The sequence below is a fragment of the Medicago sativa genome, chromosome 8 (assembly GCF_051527215.1).
Source record: "Medicago sativa cultivar Bolivia chromosome 8, Bolivia_mono, whole genome shotgun sequence".
NCBI classification, from domain to species: Eukaryota; Viridiplantae; Streptophyta; class Magnoliopsida; order Fabales; family Fabaceae; genus Medicago; species Medicago sativa.
The window spans coordinates 84,143,658-84,169,138 of record NC_140756.1 but is presented as its reverse complement, the minus strand read 5'-3'; the positions used below and the strand labels follow the sequence as shown (position 1 = coordinate 84,169,138).

The window sequence follows — 25,481 nt, the reverse complement described above, 5'->3', positions numbered from 1 at the left end:
TTTTATGCATTAAACACACGGTCGTGCGGATTAAACACACGGTCGTGTGTAAACTCACTGAAACTAGTAGGATTCGTCTTGAAGCAAACACACGACCGTGTAGATTTGTGGCACGGTCGTGTGTGAGTTAATGTCATTGAATAAGTTTTTTTTTCTTCTACTGCTATACCCAACCTAGTTTTCCTGCCGTTGGCTATAAAAGTGATTGTGTCTAATTCAATTTATGTATGCATTAGGAACATCAAAATGGATATGAGTGAAATTCTTGAAATTTTTCAAGTTTCAAATGTGAGCAACATAACCGGGAAGGCATCGTAGGTGTGGAAGGTTCAGAGGTATGTTCAAGTGATTACATTGTTGTCTAAAATATTATAGAAGTTGCATATATTAGCGAAAAACCGTACGGTAATTATGCTTGTAGGTTTTGCAATTACCGAGCTATTTAGCATGTTATATTCTACGGGACTTGGACGGTGGCTCTTCTTCGGAAAGTGTCGTGCGTTCCTCGGATGATGATATGGAAGACACGTACAATTCGACGTATGGGTGCAGTTTTGATGATGAATTTGCGGTTGATTGCATGACCGACCTTGAGAAAATTAATTTCAAGGAATTAAGTTATGATGACTTTATGATGTACCATTTTTCGGATCGTCTAGTTGCATTCAAGTTTTACAATAGGTACGGTTGTGTGCACGGATTTGCGGTAGAAGATCCCGTGTTGTTAAGAACAAGCATGGCGATGCCATTCAACAAACCTTTGTTTGTCATAGAGAAGGTTTCCGGGATGCAAGGAATGACAATAATCCGTCTAGAAAAAGAGAGCGAAGCCGGCTAGTAGGTGTGGGTGTATGGCAAGAATTCAAGTTCACGTTGACTACGGTAGTGAACGGTGGTACATAAAAATGTTTGACGATGTTCATAATCACTCATTTTTGGATAATAAGTATGAGGGGATGCTACTGCACATAGAAAGATGAGTGATTATGACAAATACCAAATGAAAGCAATGAGGAAAGCCGGCATTCCTACGTCACGTATCTATGGTTTTTTTGCTTCACAAGCCGGTGGATTCAGACATCTAGGATATTCAAGAAGGACCATGTACAATGAGCAATTCAAGGATAGGGAGACGAAGAGTTCGATGCGAGAGGAAGCAATTGAATTTACGAAGGGGTTGTCTAGTACGGACGATATGATGTACCGGAAGCACCTTTGTTAAGGAAGATGGATCACTTCAACATTTATTTTGGTGCGATGGTGTTAGCCGAATGGACTACACGAGTGTTTGGAGATGTTTTGGCTTTTGATGCTACTTATAAAAAAATTAAATATAACACACCGTTGGTTATTTTTTCCGGAGTAAATCATCACAATCAAAGTGTAATATTCGGCAAGTGCAATTGTTAGTGATGAAACCGAGGAAACTTACGTGTGGCTCTTGCAACAATTTCTTGAGGCAATGGACGGAAAGGCACTGTGTCGGTTATAATCGACGGAGATTTATCCATGAGAAATGCTATTAGAACAGTATTTCCAAATGCTCATCATCGTTTGTGTGCCCGGCACTTGGCAAGAAATGCCGCAAGCAATATCAAAAATCCACAATTTGTCCCGAAGTTCAAACGATGTATGTTCGGTGATATTGATATCGAAGAGTTTGAAAGTAGGTGGGAGAATTTGGTCGGTGAATTTGGGTTAGAAAATAACAAGTGGATTCATGAGCTGTATGAGAAGCGGAATCAATGGTCAACTCGCCCACATTCGGGGTACATTATCTATGCCGGGTTTAGAACAACCTCAAGATGTGAAGGTCTTCATTCCGAATTTGGAAAATATGTTAGTGTGTTGTCAAATCTCGGTGGATTTTTAAATCATTTTATCCGGTGGCTTAATTATGTGAGATACAGAGAAATAGAGGCGGATTATGCATCTTCCTTTGGTGAAATCGTTTTGCAAACTCAACTTAAATGTTTAGAGAAGTCGGCTGCAAAAATCTACACAAGGTCAGGTTTTCAAGATTTTTAGGCCTGTATTGGAGAGAGCTTGTCGTTGTAAGATCGAAGAAACCGTGTGCAATGGTTCGATTTATAATTATAATGTTTTCAAATACCCGAGACATGACATTCATTGGACAGGTTTCATATTGTCAAGAACAATTAAAATTTGAATGCTCGTGCAAGAGATTGGAGACATTTGGTATTCCTTGTGAACATGTCGTAGGTGTTTTAGTGCATATGAACATAAGAAAATTGCCGGAACCGTTGTGATGGAACGATGGACCAAAAGTGCTAAAGATGCAATCAATGCACAAAATGCCAATAGTTCAAGTCACGGGATCCTGCTTTTGTAACTACGTATGTTATGTTTGTGGAGCGTTGCAAGAGGATGGCAAACGCCGTGTTAAAGTGTGGCAATCCAGATTATATACACAAAACCATTGAAATGGTTGAAAAACACACCGAGACATTGGAATCATTCAACATGGGTCAAGTTGATGAGGTGTTTGGTGTGGGTCCGGCGACGGGGAGAAGTTTAGGTAATCCGCGGCGGCGTAGGAAAAGAGGCGGAGCAGCGGCCGATTCTTCAACTCGAAATGCAAATGCGAACAAAAAACGGAACACGCCTAAATGTGGAGTATGTGGAGGAAAGGGTCACAACCGCGTGTCATGTCGGTTCCGTCACAGAGCAACTATAGACTCGAACCGATCATGAACAGGAATTTTATGATGACAATGACGAGTGGAACGTTCCTATGGTATGTATGAAGTTGTTATTGTATTATCTTAGAAATGTCCATATTCTTATCAAAGTTTTAAACTAATTAAATATTTTTTGACAATATAGGAGGACTTGAATTAAGTGTGATAAGTGATGGAGGAGATTGAACTTTGAAGAATGTTGTTAAAGTGGAGATGTTCGTGGATCGAAGAATTTGGTTGTTTTATGTAGTTTGTTAAAACCGTGTTTGTAGGTTTGTGTGTGCTGAGACTTCAGGTTTAGAATTTGTATTAAATTTAAAGTTATGCGTTGTGTGTTTTGTTGTTTGAGTTCCCTGAAACTCAAAAGTAGTTATCTTGAAGTTATGAATATTCGTATGTGGCTTGGTATGTACCGAGACCAAAACTTAACAATTTGAATTAAATGTTTGTTTTACGATTACTTCGATGTCAATATTATGTCGATGTTTTTAAGCATTATAAATCTACAAATATGAAACATCATCTTATAATAATTAAGCGGTACACTTTAATCCGCATAACAAAATCGGGAAAATGTGCGGAAAAAATTGAAAAAGGTGCATAAAAAGAAAGTAAAAAAGGGTTTTTTTTAATATGGGGACCCACACGACCGTGTGTGTAGTTGGCACGGTCGTGCATACACTCACCGGTTGTTTCATTAATTATGTAATGGCAGTGCGCACGACCGCGCACACATTTGACACGATCGTGTGTGACGGTCGATAGTATGTAGTGTGCACGCATTAAACACACGACCGTGTGTGAATTTGGCACGGTCGTGTGTGACAATCTCGGTATTTGAGCATGTCCGTATTGAACTTTTTTGGACTAGCAAGTGCACATATCCATCCAATTGAACCAACCATGATTAAAATTAAATATTTAGACAACATACGAGAGTATCCATCATGGATGTGTACGAGGTAAATAAGTTAAGAGCTAAATAAGTTACAACAAATTACAACAACATGATAATTTTTCAAAGAAGTTCAGAGCTAAATAAGGTACAATAGGTGCAAGTCGATTATTGTGGACCGAGTTTGGAGGATATCGCATTTGTGATGCAAGCATTTGTCCGATGAGTATAACCTCCTCATAAGTCTGTCGCCTTATCCTCCATCCTTCGACGCCAATCATCGTCATTTTCCCTTCCTTCCATAGGTTGTTGCCCCTCACCCATTTCTTCATCTTGTGCGAGCTGCCACTGGAGGTACTGTTGATCTACATCATTATAAAGCCGGTTTGCAAGATTTGTTGTGTCGATTCTCAATGGATCCGCAACAAAATTGAATCTTCGTCGGATACCAACAATCTAAAATTCCTGCCTTCACCATCTATGTCCCTAACCATATGTATAGTTTTACAAAAATCAATATCAATGGTGTATTTCCCCTCAATGCCAATTTCATCGGTTGCCAATTTCGCTCCCAACTTCCAACCGATGAAACTAATCAATCCCCCCGCCATCATCTTACCTTTGGATTGAGCCGCCACATATGCCAAATGGTTAAGAAGGTAGTAGCCGAGTGTTTACGGCACGGTTGTTAACCATAGCCCATAGAATGAATAGCTCATCAGCCCTCATTGTTGCCGTTTCGGCCTACCGAATATGGTGCAGGCCATAACTCTATGTAAATAGCGGAAAACGGGGTTTTGGATCATACTAGCCTTGGCGCTCTAGATTCAAAATGGCCCCGCCCGATTATTTGTGACCAAAACTCGTGTTGGTCATAATTTTGAGGCCTATTAACGCGGTTACGAGAGACATGAATGAGCCCCGCGCTTGCGAAACCCATTTTGTCACAAACCGAGAAAGTGACATGTTGTACTCTACGTTACCGAGGCTAAATGAAACTTTGGAATTTTCTCTATCCGGAACAAAACGAGAGGGTACTCATAAATTCAAGTGTAGATGTTACAAAGGTGTAATGCGGTTCTCCTACAAAATCAGTCCAACCTATGTTATTAAGGAGTGTCATAACATTGGATTTTATCCCGAATGCCTCTAAAGCACGTGGATCGGGATACCTATTCACACAGATTTCTCTCGTTGGAAAGCATGTTGTACCTTTCCCTTTCGGATTCGGAGGTCGAATAATTCCTCTCTCATTACGTATACCCTTTTTCTTGGTGCCGTAAGAAGTGCCACCAACATCAACTCCCTTTCCCTTTCCCTTAGAAGCCATTTTTCAACACTTTTGTTCCCGTCGCAAAGTAAAAAACCGGTTATAAATCAATCTTAAAGAGAAACCACTACCACATTACCACTACCACATTTAGTAACAACAATCAAAAGGGTCCTTATATTTTGATTAGGGTTAGGGTTATGATTAAATTTATATAGAAACACAAACACAAGATTCATAACCAAATACAACCACCAAATAGTAGTATTTAACCAAATGCATGTATAAAATCAAATCATTTTCTTTTGTGAGTAAAAGAATAAATTCCAATTATATTGCCCAAACTTTCAAATACACCCATATCATTCAATAGTTAAATAAATATATAAATAATGAGAATTGAGAGTCATGTTATTTTTTTAACAAGGAAGATTTGTAGAAATAACATGGAAGATTTGTAGAAATAAAGATGAAGAATAAGACTAATAGTCACTTACAAGTAAGATCTGGAGAGATAAGGAAGTATGAGAGAAGAAGGAAGACTTGGATTGATTTGGTGCTTTTGTCTTGAAAGATTCAAGTGGTTATGATGAATTTTTGGAGAAGAAGGTCGTGAATAGTGTTTGCTTTAATGGAATGAGTGAAGTTTTGAAACTGTTGAGAATGAGTGAATGGTGGGGCTTAAATGGAATATTTATGTCAATTTAAAGCACACGGTCGTGTGTACTTAGAACACGGTCGTGTATGAAGACTCTGCCATTTTATATTAGTTTAATACACACGGTCGTGTGTATGACGAACACGGTCGTGTGGGAATGTACTTGTCCCGAATAGCCTCTGTAGTTTAATATGCACGGTCGTGTGTATACATAACACGGTCGTGTGGAAAGACACTTGGTTATGAAATATCAATTGAGCTTATATATCTTGGTTATGAAATATCAATTGAGCTTATATATCTTAGCCTCTCGTAGGATTTTTGTTCCTTCATGCATTAACTAATGTCATTCATCATAAAATAGTGCATGCATTCCTTGTACAGACCAAGAACAAATTAATTTTCAATATGGAACAAATTTAGCAAACAAGTTTAGAGCTAAATAAATTACAACAAAATAGAACTTGGATTCATTGTTCACATAATATTGCAACAAGGGTCGCAAGTCCGAAAAGGAGCATTTTCAAAATAAAAATAAAAATAAAAAACATTAAAGTAACCAAGTGCTACAACGTGTTCATTCTGGACCAAGTTGAGGAGATTTGATGTTCAAGTGTTGCATTATTGCAAGAAGCATTTCTCCTTGGTTGTCAATCTTTGCCTCCACCCTTCGACGCCAATCCGCTTCATCTTCCATGCCTCCGACCGGTTGGTGTACTTCGTGGTCAACACCCATTTCTTCATCTTGATGATGCTGCTCTTGAGGTTCATCTTGCGCATGATGCTCATCGAGTTCATCTTGCGCATGCCGCTCTTGTGTTACCCGTGGTGCTACATCATGATAAAGCCAATTTTCTACGTTTGTGATGTCGAGTTCTCGATGGATGCAGCGGTACAATTGAATCTTTGCCGAATATCAACAATCGAAAATTCACTTTATTCCCTAGATCCCTAACCATATGTATATTCTTACAAAAATCAATATCAATTTCATAGTTCGCATGTATGCTTCTTCATCCGGTAAAAGCAACCCCAATTTGTAAGCAATGAAACTAATCACCCCCAGACCACTATCTTACCTTTATGTGCCCCCGCCACAGATGCCATATGGCTCAAAAGATAGTAGCCGGTGTTAACAAGCACACTTGTTAACCATAGCCCATAAGAGAAAAAGCTCATCGGCCCTCACCGTTCCCGTTTCGGCCCTACCGAAAATGCTACGGGACATAATTCGTGCACGTAGCGAAAAACGGGGTTGTGTATCATACTAGCCTTTGCACTTCTAGATTCATAATTCTCCCGGCCACTTATCCGTAACCAAAACGACCGTTGGTCATAATTATGAGGCTTAGTAGCCTCATTGTGAGAACCATGAATGAGCCCCGCACTGCCGAAACCCATTTTGTCACGTAATTCATTTAGTGACATGCTGAACTCAACGTTAACCGGACTAAATGAGACCTTGTGTTTCGGGTCCGTCACATTGTCTACGTCCCGATCAAAACTTAAGGTACTCGTGAATTCACGAGTGATGGTTTCATAGGTATAGTGTGTTTCTCCTACGAATTCATTCCGGCCTATGTTATTAATTAGTGTCCTAACATCGGCTTCTATACCTAATGCATTTAAAGCATCCGGATCGAGATACCTATTTGGTAGTATTTCTCTGTGTGCAAGCTTGTTAAACCTCGTCCTTTCAGGATTTGTTGCTCGGGATAATTCCCGGCTCATTAGCGCTACCCTTCTTCTTCTTGCCGTTGGAGCCGCCACCAACATCGCTGCCTTTCTCTTGGAAGCCATGTTTCAAATTGTGATTTTCTATCGCAAACAAAAAAAATGTTATTAATCAATCTTAATTGTATACTCACATGAAACCTTACGCAAACACACACCCTTATACCTTATTATCCTAATTGAAAAATCATTTTATGCAAATAAAGACAAACCACTCCCACAAATTCATATACAAACACAATAGCAATATTAGTAACAAAAATAAAAAATCATCTTCTCTTTTTTCTCTTTTGATTAGGGTTATGGGTAAATTGTCCTAATTGAAAACCAAATAAAATAACTAATTCATATACAAACACAATTGCAATTTGAGGCACTATCATAACTTATGTTTTAAATGTATACTCACATGAAAGCTTACACAAACACACACCCTTATACCTTATTGTCCTAATTAAAAACCAAATAAAATAACTAATTCGTATACAAACAATATGAATTTGAGGCACTATACAAACACAATTGCAGTTGGTAGCACTATCATTACAAACTAATTTGAAGAATCAGATGTCATAGACACACTAGGGTTTGTAGAAAACTTACTTCATTAACAATAAAAATCAAATTCATAGGAAATAGACACTATACAAATACAATTGCAGTTGGTAGCACTATCATTACAAACTAATTTGAAGAATCGAGTCATAGACACACTAGGGTTTACAGAAAACTTACTTCGAGTTCGCCGGATTTCCGGTTGGTGAGGGTGATGACCGATGTTAACGCACGAGAAGAAGAGAGAAGATGGGTTCAATAATGTTATGTTTTTGTATTAGATTGATTTGGTGTTAATTTGTTTGAAAGATTTGGGTGGTTTTGATGAAGAGAAGTTGAGAAGTTGAGAGAAGTTGAGAGAGAAGTTGAGAAGTTGAGAGAAGTTTGAGATGTAACCGATGGAAAATGCGTGAATGGGTGGGTTAGAATTAATATTTTGTGGCTTTAAGTTAGTCACGGTCGTGTGGATTTTCCCATGGTCGTGTGAAATCCTACCGGCCTTATAACTTGAATTTTTATGAAGCATACACACGACCGTGTGTTTGTTTGACGCGGTCGTGTGCGAAGTCCCCGGAACTTATCACAAAACATGGCAAGTAATCACACACGATCGTGTGCTTATATTGACACGGTCGTGTTCATTTATCGGGAACTAGAATTTTTATTGAAGCATACACACGACCGTGTGTTTGTTTGATGCGGTCGTGTGCGAAGTCCCCGGAACTTATCACAAAAAATGGCAAGGAATCACACACGATCGTGTGTTTATATTGACACGGTCGTGTTCAGTTATCGAGAAATTTTACTTCATGTACCGATGCATATGCGCGATCGTGTTATTTGTTGACATGGTCGTGTGCGAACCCCCCGTAACCAACCTCAAACTATGCCCCTGAACAAACACACGGTCGTGTCAAAAATTTTAAAAATACCATTTTTTCAAGGTCGTGCGTCCAATGTAGCCAACTAATACCATTTTTGCCCGACTCTAAGCACCAATGTCCTTCTATTTCGTTCGATCGTTTTGATTTTTTCATTTTTCAATCAAATGTGTATTAAACGTGAGGCGAGTACTATGACATAAAAATATGAAATAGAAAATAATTTTTCCATTGTAAAACCTGAATTCATGAGTGACATGATTTTTGTTCGTCAATCACATTACATAGTTTTGATTGAACAACAATACGTAACATCAAAATTTATGGGCCCTTTAGCCTAAACAAGTAATTGATGGCACCCATAACAAAAAAATATTGTTTCTTAACATGTCTCATCTTCGTATCAAACCACAATTGACTCCAAAAAATAAGGTTTGATTGAAGATGAGATAAATTAACCGCACAACCATTAATCGGTATCCGGCTCAATGGGTTTCTTGTCCTTCTTAGCTTTCGTAAATTCATCGGTCTTCCTCTCAACTTCGAATCGGAGGCCATTTTGATCCCCAATCAACAATTCCCGCAAAGTGTTCACCGCACAGATTTCTCGTTCATCTACATTTAAAAAAAAAAAAATTTTTTATATAGTTTATACCTAAGAATGATATCTAATTTTTATATTTTAGCAAACTTACGGTAGTAAGAAAATTTTCCGGCCTATAGTAATGTTCCATACTTAGCCGGTGCAACACCCATGCTCCGTAGTTTTCGGTCTTTGTAGTGATAACAACTATATTATATCACATAGCTAAATAAAATAATTGATTCATTAATTTTGGAAATTACAATGTCTTACCTACTACGAGGCATTAGACATTACAAGAGGCCGCACAATTTCAAACTTTTCAAACTCATTAAACTTCTTGGGGAAGGGCGTGGAGTATTCATCACAATCCACAAGGCGATGTAACAACAATCCCTAATATAAAGTGGACTATAATGTCAATGTTTTAGAAGTAATAGTAAGTATCTATTTAAAATAGTTTATATGTTATTTACCATTCTTTTAATCTTGTAATGTCGTTGGTGCTCGGTTAATCCGAATTTGGACGAGTTAGAATCAAGGTGATACGTGATTCGGCTTGGAACATGTACCACCATCAAAAACCAATGACCATCCGCACCCCTCAATGGGATATATATCTGTAATACAAAATGATGCAAAAGTATTAGATTCACAACGAGTAATCTTTTATAAGCTTTGATTTGTATACTTACAACCGCACTTTAGCGAAAGGTACCATCCAAATTCGCACGGTACTTGGCTCTTATTTCGGTAACTTTAATCCCTCCTCGAAATCAAACTATTGATAAACAAAATAATTCCCCTGTTATGCTACTACTTTGATTTTTAAATAACTTATACAAAATTTAACATTGTAGCAGAAAGTATATGCAAACCGCAAATGATGGAGGGAGGCACCAAACAGTACCGCCTCAAGGTGTGTCTACCCGTTACCCTTGCCGCTGCCAATGCAATGACCTTGCAATGTATACATTTTATAAGTTGACCAAATCTTGCCAAAATAACCCAAATTCAAATTCAAGGTCATCCGTGTTCTTACCAATTCGGTTACATGTACGGCAGGGAGGAGACATTGAAGTTCGTACCTTCTAGGCTGTTAGACCCATGGTCAACACAAGTGTCTCGTTAGTCAAATTAACTTCAGGTGATTTGTCGAAAAGGAAGGCGCATACATTGGCATTCCTAAGAGCTTGTTTTGTTCTTTCGTCAAGAGCAACATTGTTCGTGTCAACAACAATTTCCTTTCCCCGCAAAGTGTAAACCTCGGATTGTTATATGCATGCGAAACACCGGTCATATATAGTTATCATATTACATAATCAACAAAAGCTTTAGTTCAATATTATTTATTTTTACCTTAGTTGTAACTCCACCTTTCTTCCTCACGAGTCCTTGGAGTAGCTTCTTCCAACCGTCCTTTGAAATTCTTCGGCGATCTCTTAGATTTGGCGCTCTTTTTCGAAGAACGACTTTCTCGTTGGCTTCGGTGTAGGCGAAGGGGTGTGAAATTTCAATCTCTTGTTCACACCACTCGAGGGACCGTGTTCGGTGCGGTTTGGCTACAATGTTGAGACTTTCTTTTGTAGTCGCTATTTGGCATGAGAGTACTTTGTTTAGCACTCGTCCTGCCTTTGGCCGGTGACTCTTCCTCCATCCAATGGTTCGGTACGAAAGCTTTTCCAACACTTTTTGAAAAATTAGTCTTTCCAACGTTGACATCAACATCATAATTGTCAAATGTATCCGGTCCACCAAAAGCACTACTAGTCCCACCATTAAACACTTTAAACACTTTGTGTTTAGATGTTCCCTCGGAAAAATCTTCTCGGACGAAACCTTGATGAATAAATTTGCCAAAAGAATCATCAACTTTATCGATTCATGACTCAGCCCTAACTCGCCTAGCTCCTTCTCAAAACGGTCTTGTTCGGTTGGCTCGTGTGGTTCCTTAAATTCTTCCTTGTCGGAACTTGTTGATGAACCGTGACCATTACAAACACATTTAGAATTTGCTAACACTTCAAAAACCTCAATAGAGGTTTGAATCGCCGCAACGTTACTCCGCAATAAGTGTACTTCATTGGTTAATGCCTCGTTATACCGTAAATACGTTATGACTATAGTAACGCCGCAAGAAAGGAACTTACAAGAACAAAATGTTATACCGTTTCAAGAGTTTCTTGCTTCTTCGACACTTCGGTGAGCAAGACTTTCAAGGAGATTATCTCTTGCATTACATCTTGTAGACTAAGTACTTTATCACCAACAACTTCCTTGTTGGCAATACATCCGAAGTGGCATCATCTACTTCTATTGGCACATGACTACATAATATGAAATAGTTGTCATTTTAAAAAGTTGAAAAAAAATCAATCTATATCAAACTTCATACATGGTAACATCAACCATTAGCTCAATACATGAAAGTTTATTTCTTTTTTTAAATATATATCATTTCATAAAAATACTAAAAAGTTAAAGAAAAAAATCATCAAGAAACATGAAACTTCATACATGACATCATCAAACAAACTCTCAAAACTTGAAAAATTATTTCAACTTCATCAATATACTAAAAAGTTGAAAAAAAATCAATCTATATCAAACTTCATACATGGTAACATCAACCATTAGCTCAATACATGAAAGTTTATTTCTTTTTTTAAATATATATCATTTCATAAAAATACTAAAAAGTTAAAGAAAAAAATCATCAAGAAACATGAAACTTCATACATGACATCATCAAACAAACTCTCAAAACTTGAAAAATTATTTCAACTTCATCAATATACTAAAAAGTTGAAAAAAAATCAATCTATATCAAACTTCATACATGGTAACATCAACCATTAGCTCAATACATGAAAGTTTATTTCTTTTTTTTAAATATATATCATTTCATAAAAATACTAAAAAGTTAAAGAAAAAAATCATCAAGAAACATGAAACTTCATACATGACATCATCAAACAAACTCTCAAAACTTGAAAAATTATTTCAACTTCATCAATATACTAAAAAGTTGAAAAAAAATCAATCTATATCAAACTTCATACATGGTAACATCAACCAAAAACTCAAGACATGAAAGTTTATTCCTTTTTTCAAATATCTACCACTTCATAAAAAAAACTAAATAGGATGAATGAAAAACTATTGTAGAGAGGGTATCATCAAGAAACATGAAACTTCATGAATGCACAAAAGATTAAACCTAAAGAGGGTAACTCACTTCAATGCGAAGGAGGTTCGTGGTTGTTGAGGGTTGACATCGGGATTACTTTCTTCCATTGTAGGGAGGTTCAAGTTTTTGAGTTTTTTGAGTTTCTTGATTGTGTTGGGTAGTAACCTCTTTGCTACTCAAAAAGTAGATGTTATGGAAAATCACCTTTCCCCTAGGTACTAGGTTGACATTCATTTATTTTATTATTCTAAAACATTGAAAATCACCTTTCCCCTAGGGCCCCACGTTTTTTCTAAACCACTTTTACTACCAACTACTTAAATAATTTCCAAATATTTTTTAAATAGTCTTAGTTTAAATATTATTTTTTTCCCTATAAATACATACATACCCTCACACATTGTTCACACACTAAACTTATTCAGCTTTTCATTTTCAACATGTCACCACCGCCGCCTATTGCAATACGTTGCACTGTCAAATTTGAGCATATTGCTAAACGGTATGACTCTTGGTACTTCCCACCGATCGATACGCTATCGGAACTAATCGGCTATTTCAACGAGTATTTCACTAGATATATGGAACCTACCCGTAAGGTGAAGAAAATCTCTCGTCGTAACACCATACTACTCGTTGGAAACCGTCCATAACGACCGGAAATTAAGTTATCATTTTGATAGTCTTGAAAGCGACTCGATGTTCAAGACATGTTTCGATGGAGGACAAACGGAGGAGACCCGTTGTACTTGTATGTTACAAGTCGATATCCGACTAGTAGCTTTTATCGATTCTTGTCATCTATCTTAATGTTTCGTATTTTTAATTAATTTTAGCAATTGTAATTTTAACTTCATGTAATCGTCCGTTTAATGTTATATTACTCTATTTTCAATTTATCGTGTTTTGAAAAAATATGTCGTGTGTTCATGAATTCAAATAAATATATTATGCTCGAAAATTTATATAAATCTTCAAAACTAAAAAAAAAACTAAGATAAGGAATTAAATAAATTACAAATAAATAACTAAAAAACAACTAATATAGGAAATCCAAATAATAAGATTTAGTTTTCATACCATTTGTTCAAGTTGATGACAAACTCCTATTATTCAAAATCCATGCTTCCTTTTATTGATCATATCCAATAGCTTCAGCAACCCTTGAACCCAAATCATGATAAGAACATTAATTTTTTTAAAAAATAAATGAATTGACAAGAAATTATGTTATGCAAATTCTATTTTTCGGACTTACATTAGGCAAAATTGTGAGATTGTGCTTGTATATATAATGTTACAAAAAATTATTGGTGTGTAACATAAATGAGTAATTAATATGTAACCAACAAATTCTCGATAAATATTAATTATTGTGTTCTTATCCAAAAATCTGTCAAATTTAATGTTATAAATTTAATGTTATAAGAAAAGCAAAAAAAAAAAACAGCTTTTCCTTTGCCCAACTATACAAAGCACTATCTCCTTTTACGGATTTTTGAACAACTTTTATCTCAATTTCGATAAAAAAATGTACCTCCAAAACTCAAGTTCTGTCATATTTGCCCAAAATACCAACCAAAAGTACATTTGATTCCCTAAATGCGAGACACATCACGGCTACCTACTATGTTCTTGTCAAAGTATCACATGCAAGGCTATTATCCAAACGAGATATAACACTTCCTCCCGTACTTATAAATGTTTGACCACTAGAAATTTTGTTCCATTCCCTCTACAATTTTGATTTTGAAATCCTAAAAAATTTTAAAAATTTGTTGAAATTTTTGACCCTTCCCTCCCACTTCCATTTTAAATTTTCACAAGTCCAAATAACCAAATCAAACAATAACCAAGTGGAAAAATCAAATATATGTAATTAATTTCATAACCAAAATATTTCATTAATTCCATAATTAATTTACAATTACCAGTCTACAAATACTAAACTAATAATTAGCAAATCACTTAATTAACTCACGGCTAAAAGAAATTCTAAATAAAATTCAAGATAGTGACACGAACATCAAACACGACCGTGCATCCTATAGACACGACCGCGTACATCTGCACCTTTGGACGCAAGCATTTTTTGTTCTATCGAACGCACGATCGTGTAACATTTTCACACGACCGTGTGAAACTTCACTCGGTGTCATCCCTATCTTCTTCTTATTTCCATTGCACGACCGTGTGAATATGGTGCACGACCGTGCCAATGCTCAATTCTTCAAGAAACCCACCAAACAACCATGACCATCATCATAACCACAACCCATTTCACCTTGCACAATGAGCTTTTTGACCTTCCTAGCTCTCCCTTCAAGAAAGATACCTCATCGTATCGACTTTTTTTTCCGAAACCATCTCCTCCATGACCATCTTCTTAAAATTATAAATTTCCACTTCCACATGTTTTTTCACTTCAACCACATCTTCTTTGTTTCCTTCCTGGACCAACCGCACTTGAGCTTCTATCATTTTTTTCAACTTTGATATCTCCATCTCGATTCATTCTTCACAGTCTCTATCTCTTCCTCCATTACTTTTTTCATCTCGGCCAACTTACCTTCAAGCTCTTTCTTCATAGCATCAAACTTCAAAGCTTGATCAACTAGTGCACCATCTAATTCATCATCAAAATCCATCATGTTAATGTCCAACTCGCCGTGTAGTTTCGTTTCACATCCAATGGGTTCACACCATTGCCAATATCCACATCTTTTTCCGGCTCCTCGTGCTTGCAACGGTAAAACAACCGATTAGGATTCTCCACGATCATTGCGACCTTAATCGCGGCTACATTGTGACAGAAGCAATACTTCTTAGCATATCCGATCCAACCTCCTTTTTTGCTTGATGAGGCCTTTGATACATTCATGGTTCACCGATAAAATCACATTATCACTTATCAGATAACAAACCAACTCAATTTCAACTTATAGGTTTCAAAACAACTTAAATTAATTACAAAACCCCATGACCAAATTTTAGGTTTCAAAACAACTTAAATTAATTACCAACTCAAAAATAATTCAATTTCACAAATTATAAAACAACACAATTTCAAAAAAATAATTCAATTTCAAAAAAATAATTAAATTAAAGAACTTCATGACCAAACCGACCCCAAACCCCACCTTCATTACAAAACAACACAATAGTCAAAATCCCAATTCAAAATCCAAATTATAAAACAAGAACATACAAATTGAAGAAGAAGATAGAAACAAGTGAAGAAGAAGTTCGAAGAGTTTGAAAATCCCAATTACAAAACCATAATCAAAGGAATTGAAAATCCTAAAGGAATTGAAAGGAAATTAAAGGGAAAATCCTAATCAAAGGGACCATAATCAAAATCGAAATTATAAGGAAACATACCGATGTGAAGCAAAAGTTTGGATGAAGAGAAGAAAATTGTGAAGCTCGCGTGGAAGATGGTGAACCTCGCGTGGAAGATGGTGAAGCTCGCGTGCCGGATGAATTTTATGGAAGATGGTAGCTCAAAAACGTAATCGAAATGGAAGGATTGAGAGATCCGCAATTCTTATATCAACCACTAATGACAACCCTTCTCATCTGTTTGGATTGGAAAGTCATTAGGAATGGAAAGAAATTTCTCTAAAAGAGTGAAACAAAATCATTAAATACTTGTTTGGTAGTACCTAAAGTTAGATGGAAATAAGATTTATATGGTATGTTTGTTTATAAAAATTGTTTGGTTGAATAGAAATTGGATAGAAGTAATTATATTTATATACTAAAAATATTAATATTCCCACTAATCAAACCCTTTTATCGACTAAACAACCTTAAAACTACAACCCTAATGACGACTATAAACCTAATGACAACATTCTTTGAACTAAACTAATACAAAAATCTCATCACGACCGATCAAACTCACAACTCTTGCCCTAACCGAAAGAATCTTGGGGTCAAAGCACTTGAATGGACGTTCCCCGAGTAATCAAACCCTTTTATCGACTAAACAACCTTAAAACTACAACCCTAATGACGACTATAAACCTAATGACAACATTCTTTGAACTAAACTAATACAAAAATCTCATCACGACCGATCAAATTCACAACTCTTGCCCTAACCGAAAGAATCTTGGGGTCAAAGCACTTGAATGGACGTTCCCCGAGTAATCAAACCCTTTTATCGACTAAACAACCTTAAAACTACAACCCTAATGACGACTATAAACCTAATGACAACATTCTTTGAACTAAACTAATACAAAAATCTCATCACGATCGATCAAACTCACAACTCTTGCCCTAACCGAAAGAATCTTGGGGTCAAAGCACTTGAATGGACGTTCCCGAGTAATCAAACCCTTTTATCGACTAAACAACCTTAAAACTACAACCCTAATGACGACTATAAACCTAATGACAACATTCTTTGAACTAAACTAATACAAAAATCTCATCACGGCGATCAAATTCACAACTCTTGCCCTAACCGAAAGAATCTTGGGGTCAAAGCACTTGAATGGACGTTCCCCGAGTAATCAAACCCTTTTATCGACTAAACAACCTTAAAACTACAACCCTAATGACGACTATAAACCTAATGACAACATTCTTTGAACTAAACTAATACAAAAATCTCATCACGATCGATCAAACTCACAACTCTTGCCCTAACCGAAAGAATCTTGGGGTCAAAGCACTTGAATGGACGTTCCCGAGTAATCAAACCCTTTTATCGACTAAACAACCTTAAAACTACAACCCTAATGACGACTATAAACCTAATGACAACATTCTTTGAACTAAACTAATACAAAAATCTCATCACGATCTGATCAAATTCACAACTCTTGCCCTAACCGAAAGAATCTTGGGGTCAAAGCACTTGAATGGACGTTCCCCGAGTAATCAAACCCTTTTATCGACTAAACAACCTTAAAACTACAACCCTAATGACGACTATAAACCTAATGACAACATTCTTTGAACTAAACTAATACAAAAATCTCATCACGACCGATCAAACTCACAACTCTTGCCCTAACCGAAAGAATCTTGGGGTCAAAGCACTTGAATGGACGTTCCCCGAGTAATCAAACCCTTTTATCGACTAAACAACCTTAAAACTACAACCCTAATGACGACTATAAACCTAATGACAACATTCTTTGAACTAAACTAATACAAAAATCTCATCACGACCGATCAAACTCACAACTCTTGCCCCAACCGAAAGAATCTCGGGGTCAAAGCACTTGAATGGACGTTCCCCGAGTAATCAAACTCTTTTATCGACTAAACAAGCTTACAACCACAACCCTAGTGACAACATTCTTCAACCTAACCTAATACAAATATTCCCCTTTCGAATGATCAAACTCACAACTCTTGCCCTAACTAAAAGAATCTTAAGTACTTGAATGAACGTTCACTTATTATTCAAACTCTTTATTGATCGATTAAGCTCACAACTCTCACCCCAATGACAAGATTCTTTGACCTAACCTACTTCAAAGATTTCAAAACTACCGATCAAACTCACACCTCCTACCCTAACCGAAAGAATTTTTGAGTCGAAAGTACTTCGATGAACGTTAACCGACTAATCAAACTCATGTTATCGACTAACCAAACTTACAACTCTAACCCTAATGGCAACTATAACCCTATTGACAACATTCTTGGACCTAAACTTATACAAAGGTTTCATGACGAATGATCAAACTCACAACTCTTACCCTAACCGAAAGAATCTTGGAGTCAAAGTACTTGGATGAGCGTTCGGCGACTAATAGTCTTCGACCTAAACCGCTCTAATAGTTAGATCAAGAGGTCACAACGACTATTCAAACCCACAACTCTTACCCTAACAACAAGAATCTTATACGGAAAGTACTTGGATAAATGTTGATTGATTAATCAATATATTCATTACGTGGTTTGTGTTTAATTAATTTTATCGTTATTGTTATAAAACTAATTTATAAATTCAATATACATAACAAATTACAACTATTTTTTAAACAAATTGAAATGAAAATAACACAATAATACATTAGTTAAATAAACTCAAGAATAAAAAATGCAAAAACAAATTCTTAAAAATACAAAAACTCAAACTTGCTAATGAATAAATGTTTTGCGTATTTTAATGTCCATTTACCTTTACCCATTCAACAATAAAATACGCAAAACATTAAAAATACGCAAAACAATAAATGGACATTAAAATACGCAAAACATTTATTCATTAGCAAGTTTAAGTTTTTGCATTTTTTAATGGACAAATGCAATACTTGTGAGATTTTGTTTTGCAACTTTTTTAGATTTTGTTAATTAAGTGTTTTCATTTAAAATGCCGTTTTAAACATGCTTCTAGCCGTGCCGAATTCTTAAAAACGTTTTGTTAATTAAGTGTATTATATTTTCATTTAAAATATATTAAGTGTTTTCATTTAAAAACATTTTCTTAAAAACCGAATTACTAGATGTGTGGAGTGTAGAAAACGTTTTTCCTATGGGCCTCATTTGCAATAATAGCCCAATACAGGTGGGACCCGCGTTTGCATGTTAAAGCCCAATACAAACATTTGGGCAGGTGGGACCCACGTTTTCAAAAAAAAGCAATTAAAGTATTCCATTATATTCTGCAGGTGGGACCGCGTGGGACCCGCGTGTAATGGGTTCAGCAGGTCACAAGTTGCTTTCTCTCTCAGGATCTCAACCGTTGGAATATAATACTAATATATCAATGGCTCATAATGGCTGTCGAGGCACCCCCGCACAAGTTGTGTTTTGTGCACAAAAACACGTATTTGTGCATTCTAAACTGGGCCTTCAAATAGCCTTTGACGGGTAAAGTGACATGTTGAAAGAGATAAAGGAGAAAGAAAAATAGAAAGGACAACTTACTTGATCACGGTTTAGGCTTTAAAGAATGGAAACAATAATTTGCTTGGAAAAATAAATCTTAAGGTGAACAAAACAAAGAAAAAAACAAGAAACCTTGAACGTGATTCATCAGTGTATCCAGAGGGCTATGCTAGCTAGTTTTTTGTTGCTTTCTTTTACCTAATTTTGCTGTTAAAGTAGGGCATGCATGATTTAATCACCAAAAGCATTATTATTAAGTTGAAAAAAATGACCTATGTGTCTACTTTTCCTTTTGAAAAACCATAAAAAATGTGTCAAGCTACATCAAAACCATTTTCATTTCACACAAGTTTGGTACTAACACGGAAAAAACACCCCATGATTTCTGGTAGTCACACGATATTCCATACAAGGATGTTTTCACTTTTTCTTGGATAAAAAAATAACTTGTAATTAATATTTTCCTCTTCCGGAATAACATACTACATAACTGTCTTCCATTAGGGTGAGGGCCCCTCTTGTGATAAATCGTGACAAAACTCTTTTGCCACAGAATATTTCCTTAGTTTGTTGATAACAATGTATCAACAAGGGACACTCTGTATTATTTATTTAGGTTTAGTTACTTTTCTGAGAGTCCATCCAAATGCTTGGAAATTTTCAAATGAATCTCTGCTCAATGAAAAACTTGTATTTGAATCTATCACCCTGCCCATAATTTGTAATTAATTTTTTTAACAGGTTTTAATTGGTGACTGAACTTTTAACTAATTTTTTATTAGGTCTCTAAACAATGGCTGATCTTGAATTCTTTTGTTAAGGGTGCCCGATATTTGTGGAATATATATTAAACAATTTGAAGAAATTAGCAAAATTATCAATGGATGTAGTGTTTCATTTGCTTGAAACACAGGGAGTGGCCGTTCAAGTTACGAGAGGAACATTCTTTTTGAATAAAATATTATTAATGTAATATTAAAAAAAAAAAAAAAAAGGTACCGGGGATCAAACTCACGCCCGCTTCCAACAATAAATTATGTGAAATGATATGGCTAACATGATATTTATAGAAAACTTGGTGGTGCAAAGTGGCTCGTATGGATCTCTAAGGATATCCGCCACGGTCTTTAAATACATAAGATACGGTTACAACTTATTTAGTGTATGTTCGATATCACGATAATTTACCGTGATTTTTTTAAAAAGATACATTTTATAACTTCGCAAAATCATGGTGGGTTACCGTAATTCGACATACTTATCATGATACTAAACATAAGCTTAAAAGTTTAGGGACTTCGTTGAATAATTTTAGTAAGATGCCTAGCCAAAAATTATCGATAGCAAGTTTGATAATTCATTATAAACTTTTTAGTAAAGAACTTATATAAAAATATTCTCTCTCAAAAAAAAAACATATAAAAATATTTAAATAAATAAGGGATCTTTAGAGTAAATAAACATTACAATTTTTTTTGTCAAAAAAACATTACAATTTTTATTTTGCATTAACTTCTTGATCTTAGATGATTGGACTCGGTTGTTTGAAATTCGGTTGGAAAATAAGTCATGTCTAATCAATGATTATTTCGATTAAGATTTAAATTATGCATGGTTTATTGAAAATGAATTATCTTTAATCGAAGTTTCATTAACCACTTGAACTCTACTACTTGGTTAATAAATCTTACACTTTTGATATTTGATTTTTGTGCATAAACATGTCCTCATTGAGATTTTAATTTACATTCAAAACTTTGCCTTTAACAAAAAAAAACTTTCCAATTTGAGAAGTAGTCCGACATGTAAAAAAAAATCGAATTTTCATTTGCCGATTTAATGATTCGTCTAATAGTAAATTCTTTACCGGTGAAATATACCGATGGAAAATTGGTTTTCCACTGCGGAGTAACTTGGAGACATTCTTTGGTCAAAGATTCTAATTATAATATATTAGAAAAAAGATATTTAAAAGCATGTATATACTAGGGTTTTTCAAGGAAAAAATTAGAGCGAAAAACTCGATCAAGGGCCTAGAATGTGAAATGAGAGTAGAAGGACAATCACATAATGCATAACGTATATAAATCACTGCTAAAAAAAATCAAAATGCAGTTACCGGATGGTAAGAAAGAAAATTTGCTACTGTCTGATAATGATGTTAGTAAATGAGTAACTACCATGACCTAAGTATTTCATTACTTCGAAAGGGAATTGAGTACAATTGTCTATTAGTGGCCGATAATGATGCTATTTGTTTCTACAATAGATTGTGTGTATAATGTATGTATTTCGGAAGTGTCAAATCCATGCAAGCAAACAACATGAAACGGCTTCTAGTCGATCCAAAAAGTCCAATATTTGCTTTTTAAATTTCAAATTGAATCTCCTTTGATTGCAAAATAGACAATTTTGTTTCTCATTTTAGCCATACTATGGCCTCGTTTGGATAAATAGTTTATATATATAGTTTATATATATCATTAGAGCTTATAGACTAGAACTTACATCATAAGCTCTTATACTCGATAAGCTATTTATGTTTAGATATGTACACTAAAAAGTACTTACATAAAAAGTACTTACATAAAATATAAAAAAACATTTTTAATTTAAAAAATTAAAGAAACAAACCACGACTAAAAAGCCGTAAAAAAACAATATTAAATAATTTTAATATAGATAAAAAATTATCAATATTCGTATAGAAGAAAATTAACATTGTCCTCATGGAAATTAACTCAGTTGGTATGGACAATGTATATAAAATATGGAAGGTCGGGGTTCGAACCCCGCCACCACCAAAAAAAAAAAAATTAACGAGAAATAATCAAAACATCACCATTCACAAGAATTATATATATATAATAATCAAACGTATGTAAAAATTTAAATTTAATAGTCATAGATCATTGTTGAAAAAAATATTTTATAATTTTCTCAAGTTGTGAGTTAAGTACTCTTTATACTTCTCTCCTTTCTAATAAATTTGGTTGTAAAATAAATTATCAGCAAAAGGAAAAAAAATAAGAAAACATGCACAAGAGAAAAAGTAAATTGAAAAAAATAATTTACGCGTGTTAATCAAAGATAAGTTACTAGTTAGGTATTTTACTCATTGCCAACGTATAAAATACATGTATATAATAAATAAAAAATAAATAAAATACAGGCTTTTGTAGAAAAAAGGCAAAGAGAGTATCGAGTGGGTCACATATATTGGCATAAGCTCTGTATAAGCTATGCGGTAAGCTCAAAATTACGGCTTATTAAAATATGATATAAGTGGCTTATGAAATTGTTATAAACTATTTTTATTATTTACTCAAACGCATTTGAAAGGGTTTATGTTAGTAGATAAGGTCACATCAACTCAAAATAAACCAATCTAAATGGGACCTATGTAGAATCTACTAGGCGATAACAATATTCTCACTTATATTCCTCCCTTGTACAATACCAGTTTGTTGATGAGAGGTGATGATTTGAGCAATGTAAGTCTTGGGTCTATTGACCATCATCTTGATAAGAATCTTATAATTCGATTTACAAATGGATATTGGTTGACATTGATAAACAAATTCAGGTTTTCTCACCTTTACGATAAAACAAATATCGATTAGATTCATTTCCTCAATACCAACCGGAAGAGTCCATATTTACCTTGCAAAATCGATCAAATCGTTAACAACGACCTTCCAATATATTCCTTCCGTCCTAAATTATAAGTAAAAAACTCATTTTCTTTGTCCTAAATTATAAGCAAAAAAGACTAACTTTTATTATATTTAATTATGTTTTTTCAAAAATCATATTTTCCAAAGAGAAATTTGCATTCATTATGCTCTCCCTTTCATTTTCTCTAAAACTATACTACAAACTACAATATTTTAGTTTTCTTAATAAATGTGAAAATATTTTTTTCTTATAATTTGGGACGAAGGGATTATAATATTTATGTTAATGGGTGCCAAAAATATTTCTATCTAATATATGCAGTGTATAATATATAGAAATATATCCTTAAAAAATAGATAGAAATATCAAATCTATTTATTTATTTTTGGCGAAAACGATGCATCCTCCACCCTTAATCGTTGAGATTAATCCTTCGAGTCTTTTGGAATCAGTTATTTTAAGACAATTTTATAACAAAAGCGCACTAATTATGGGACGGATAAAGTAGTTTTTTAATTAAATAAAAATATCGAAGATATATATGTTAGTAATTCTATGCATATCTCACGTAACTGTGTCCATGTGCGTCACAATAATTAAATGTTATTTACTTATGTTTGGCTTATTTCCCAAGCTGGAATTGAAAAAAATGTGTGAGTCTTTCAGATAAGAATAAGACCAGGCAGCCCTTCTTTCTCATGTTTTGTAGTAATGCATTTCTGGTGTTTTCCAAAAATAGAAGAGTCATTGTTAGGTAAATTTAATAATGGATTGCACCGACAATAAATGAATGATCTATCTGCTAGTAAAATCAATAAATATCAGTTTTCTTATAAAAAAAATGTTATCTTTTTGTGAATAAAAATTATTTTCTTTGAAAATGAAGAAGGAAAATTCAATCTAATTATTCAATCGGGGACCATTATGTTTACCTCATTTAATAGAAGATAAAAATGCCAGAAAAGAAGGATCAGAAAAATGAGAAAGTTTCTGGGTTGATAGATGCAGCTAAATTTCCTGGCATCGCTCAAGCCTCAAGGCACAAATGGAAAAATAAAGTAAATTCAACTCTGAGAGAAAACTGATATCAAATGTACTAAAAAGCAGTTCTAAAATAAGAAATTTACAAGTCAGCCACGACCTCAATAGATGTTACTACTATTAATTTAGTGCACGCTTGATGTCACTTTTAAAAGGGTGAAATTGATTCTAAGAGTGGACAAGTGATTATGTGTACTTCTTCAAAAAAAAAAAAAAAAGTGATTATGTGTACGTTTGGTTCGGTTTTTACAAGAATTAATTATGAGTTAATTGATTTTATAAAATTGATTTTAGATAAAAATGAGTTAAATGTAAAATGATATATGTTTGAATGTATTTATGTAAAATTGAATTCAGCAATTAATTTAAAGTTAAAATCAATTGTAGAAGCTAAAAGCTATAATCTAGTCACTTTAACTTTTAAGTAAAGATGATTTTGTTTTCGAAATTGATTTTATTTAAAATTAAAAATTGGTGCTTTTAATTCTAAAATTAATTTAATATTTAAATTTAATTTATTTTTTTTGAAGGCTATATTAAAAACATCAATTATTTAGACATATTTTTTTTGTCAAGTAACATGGTGGCTAGAACCTACATATTTTAAATGTGGAGAAGTGAGATGTTCGAAGTTTGTACTCGATCCCTACATGTAATATGCAATATCCTTATCGGTTGAGTTAACCTCACGAAAATATTGTCATCATGAGCAATTACTCGGTTGATATGAATAATACATAAAATATGCAAGGTATGGGGTTCGAACCTCGGCAAAAAAAAAAACCTCACGGAAATATTATTTAGACATATTATTCTCGAGTTTGTGTCTATCTCGGGTGTGTAGTTAAACAAATTATTCTTGAGTCAAATAAGATAATCATATTCAAAGTTTTTTAAATTTTTTTAGCGGTGTTAAATTAGAACTGAATTTAAATAAGAAAATTATGATTAAACAAGACAAACTAAAAGTAACCGAAAAAATAAAAGTTTTATTGAGTCGTATCTTCTTTTTATTCAGTCATATACTTCATTCTTACTTCACTGATCATCATAATAATTACTAGAACTTTAAAGAAAACAAATCTCACATCAGATATGATGTACTCCCCTTCTAGCAAGTAGCACTTCCTCTCACATATTTTCTCTCTCCACCTCCACTCTTGCATCATTGTGATTTTTGCATCATTGTGATTTATGATGATTTTTTAGCATTCCCACCTCACAGTCTTCAAGTCAAGCTAAGAAAGAAAAAAAATTAGAAAGAGAGAAGAAAAATAGGGTTAAATTAAGGTGGATTCTTAGCTAAGCCAATTGAAGTCACATGGCCACGGTTAAATTGCTGAAAAAATTATAGTACACAATGAAGTCACTCACTTCTGTGGTAAAATAAAATACACCAATAAATAAAGACACCAAACATAGAGCAAACTCTTGGT

The 25,481-nt window shown here is 34.5% G+C and overlaps 1 protein-coding gene and 2 pseudogenes across 1 annotated transcript; 2 read left to right on the top strand and 1 right to left on the bottom strand.

Moving 5' to 3' along the window:
* Positions 1 to 517: 517 nt before the first annotated feature.
* LOC146902420 (protein FAR1-RELATED SEQUENCE 5-like) lies at positions 518 to 1,410 on the top strand (annotated as a pseudogene).
* A 99-nt stretch (positions 1,411 to 1,509) lies between these two features.
* Positions 1,510 to 2,028, top strand: LOC146902419 (protein FAR1-RELATED SEQUENCE 5-like). Its single transcript, XM_085737138.1, has one exon. The coding sequence runs from the start codon at positions 1,510 to 1,512 to the stop codon at positions 2,026 to 2,028; it is 519 nt and encodes a 172-aa protein (XP_085593264.1).
* A 12,670-nt stretch (positions 2,029 to 14,698) lies between these two features.
* Positions 14,699 to 15,349, bottom strand: LOC146902418 (uncharacterized; annotated as a pseudogene).
* Positions 15,350 to 25,481: the final 10,132 nt, after the last annotated feature.

Coding starts and splice junctions, on each gene's coding strand:
- LOC146902419 (XM_085737138.1), top strand. CDS start 1,510: ATGAGAAATGCTATTAGAACAGTATTTCCAAATGCTCATCATCGTTTG.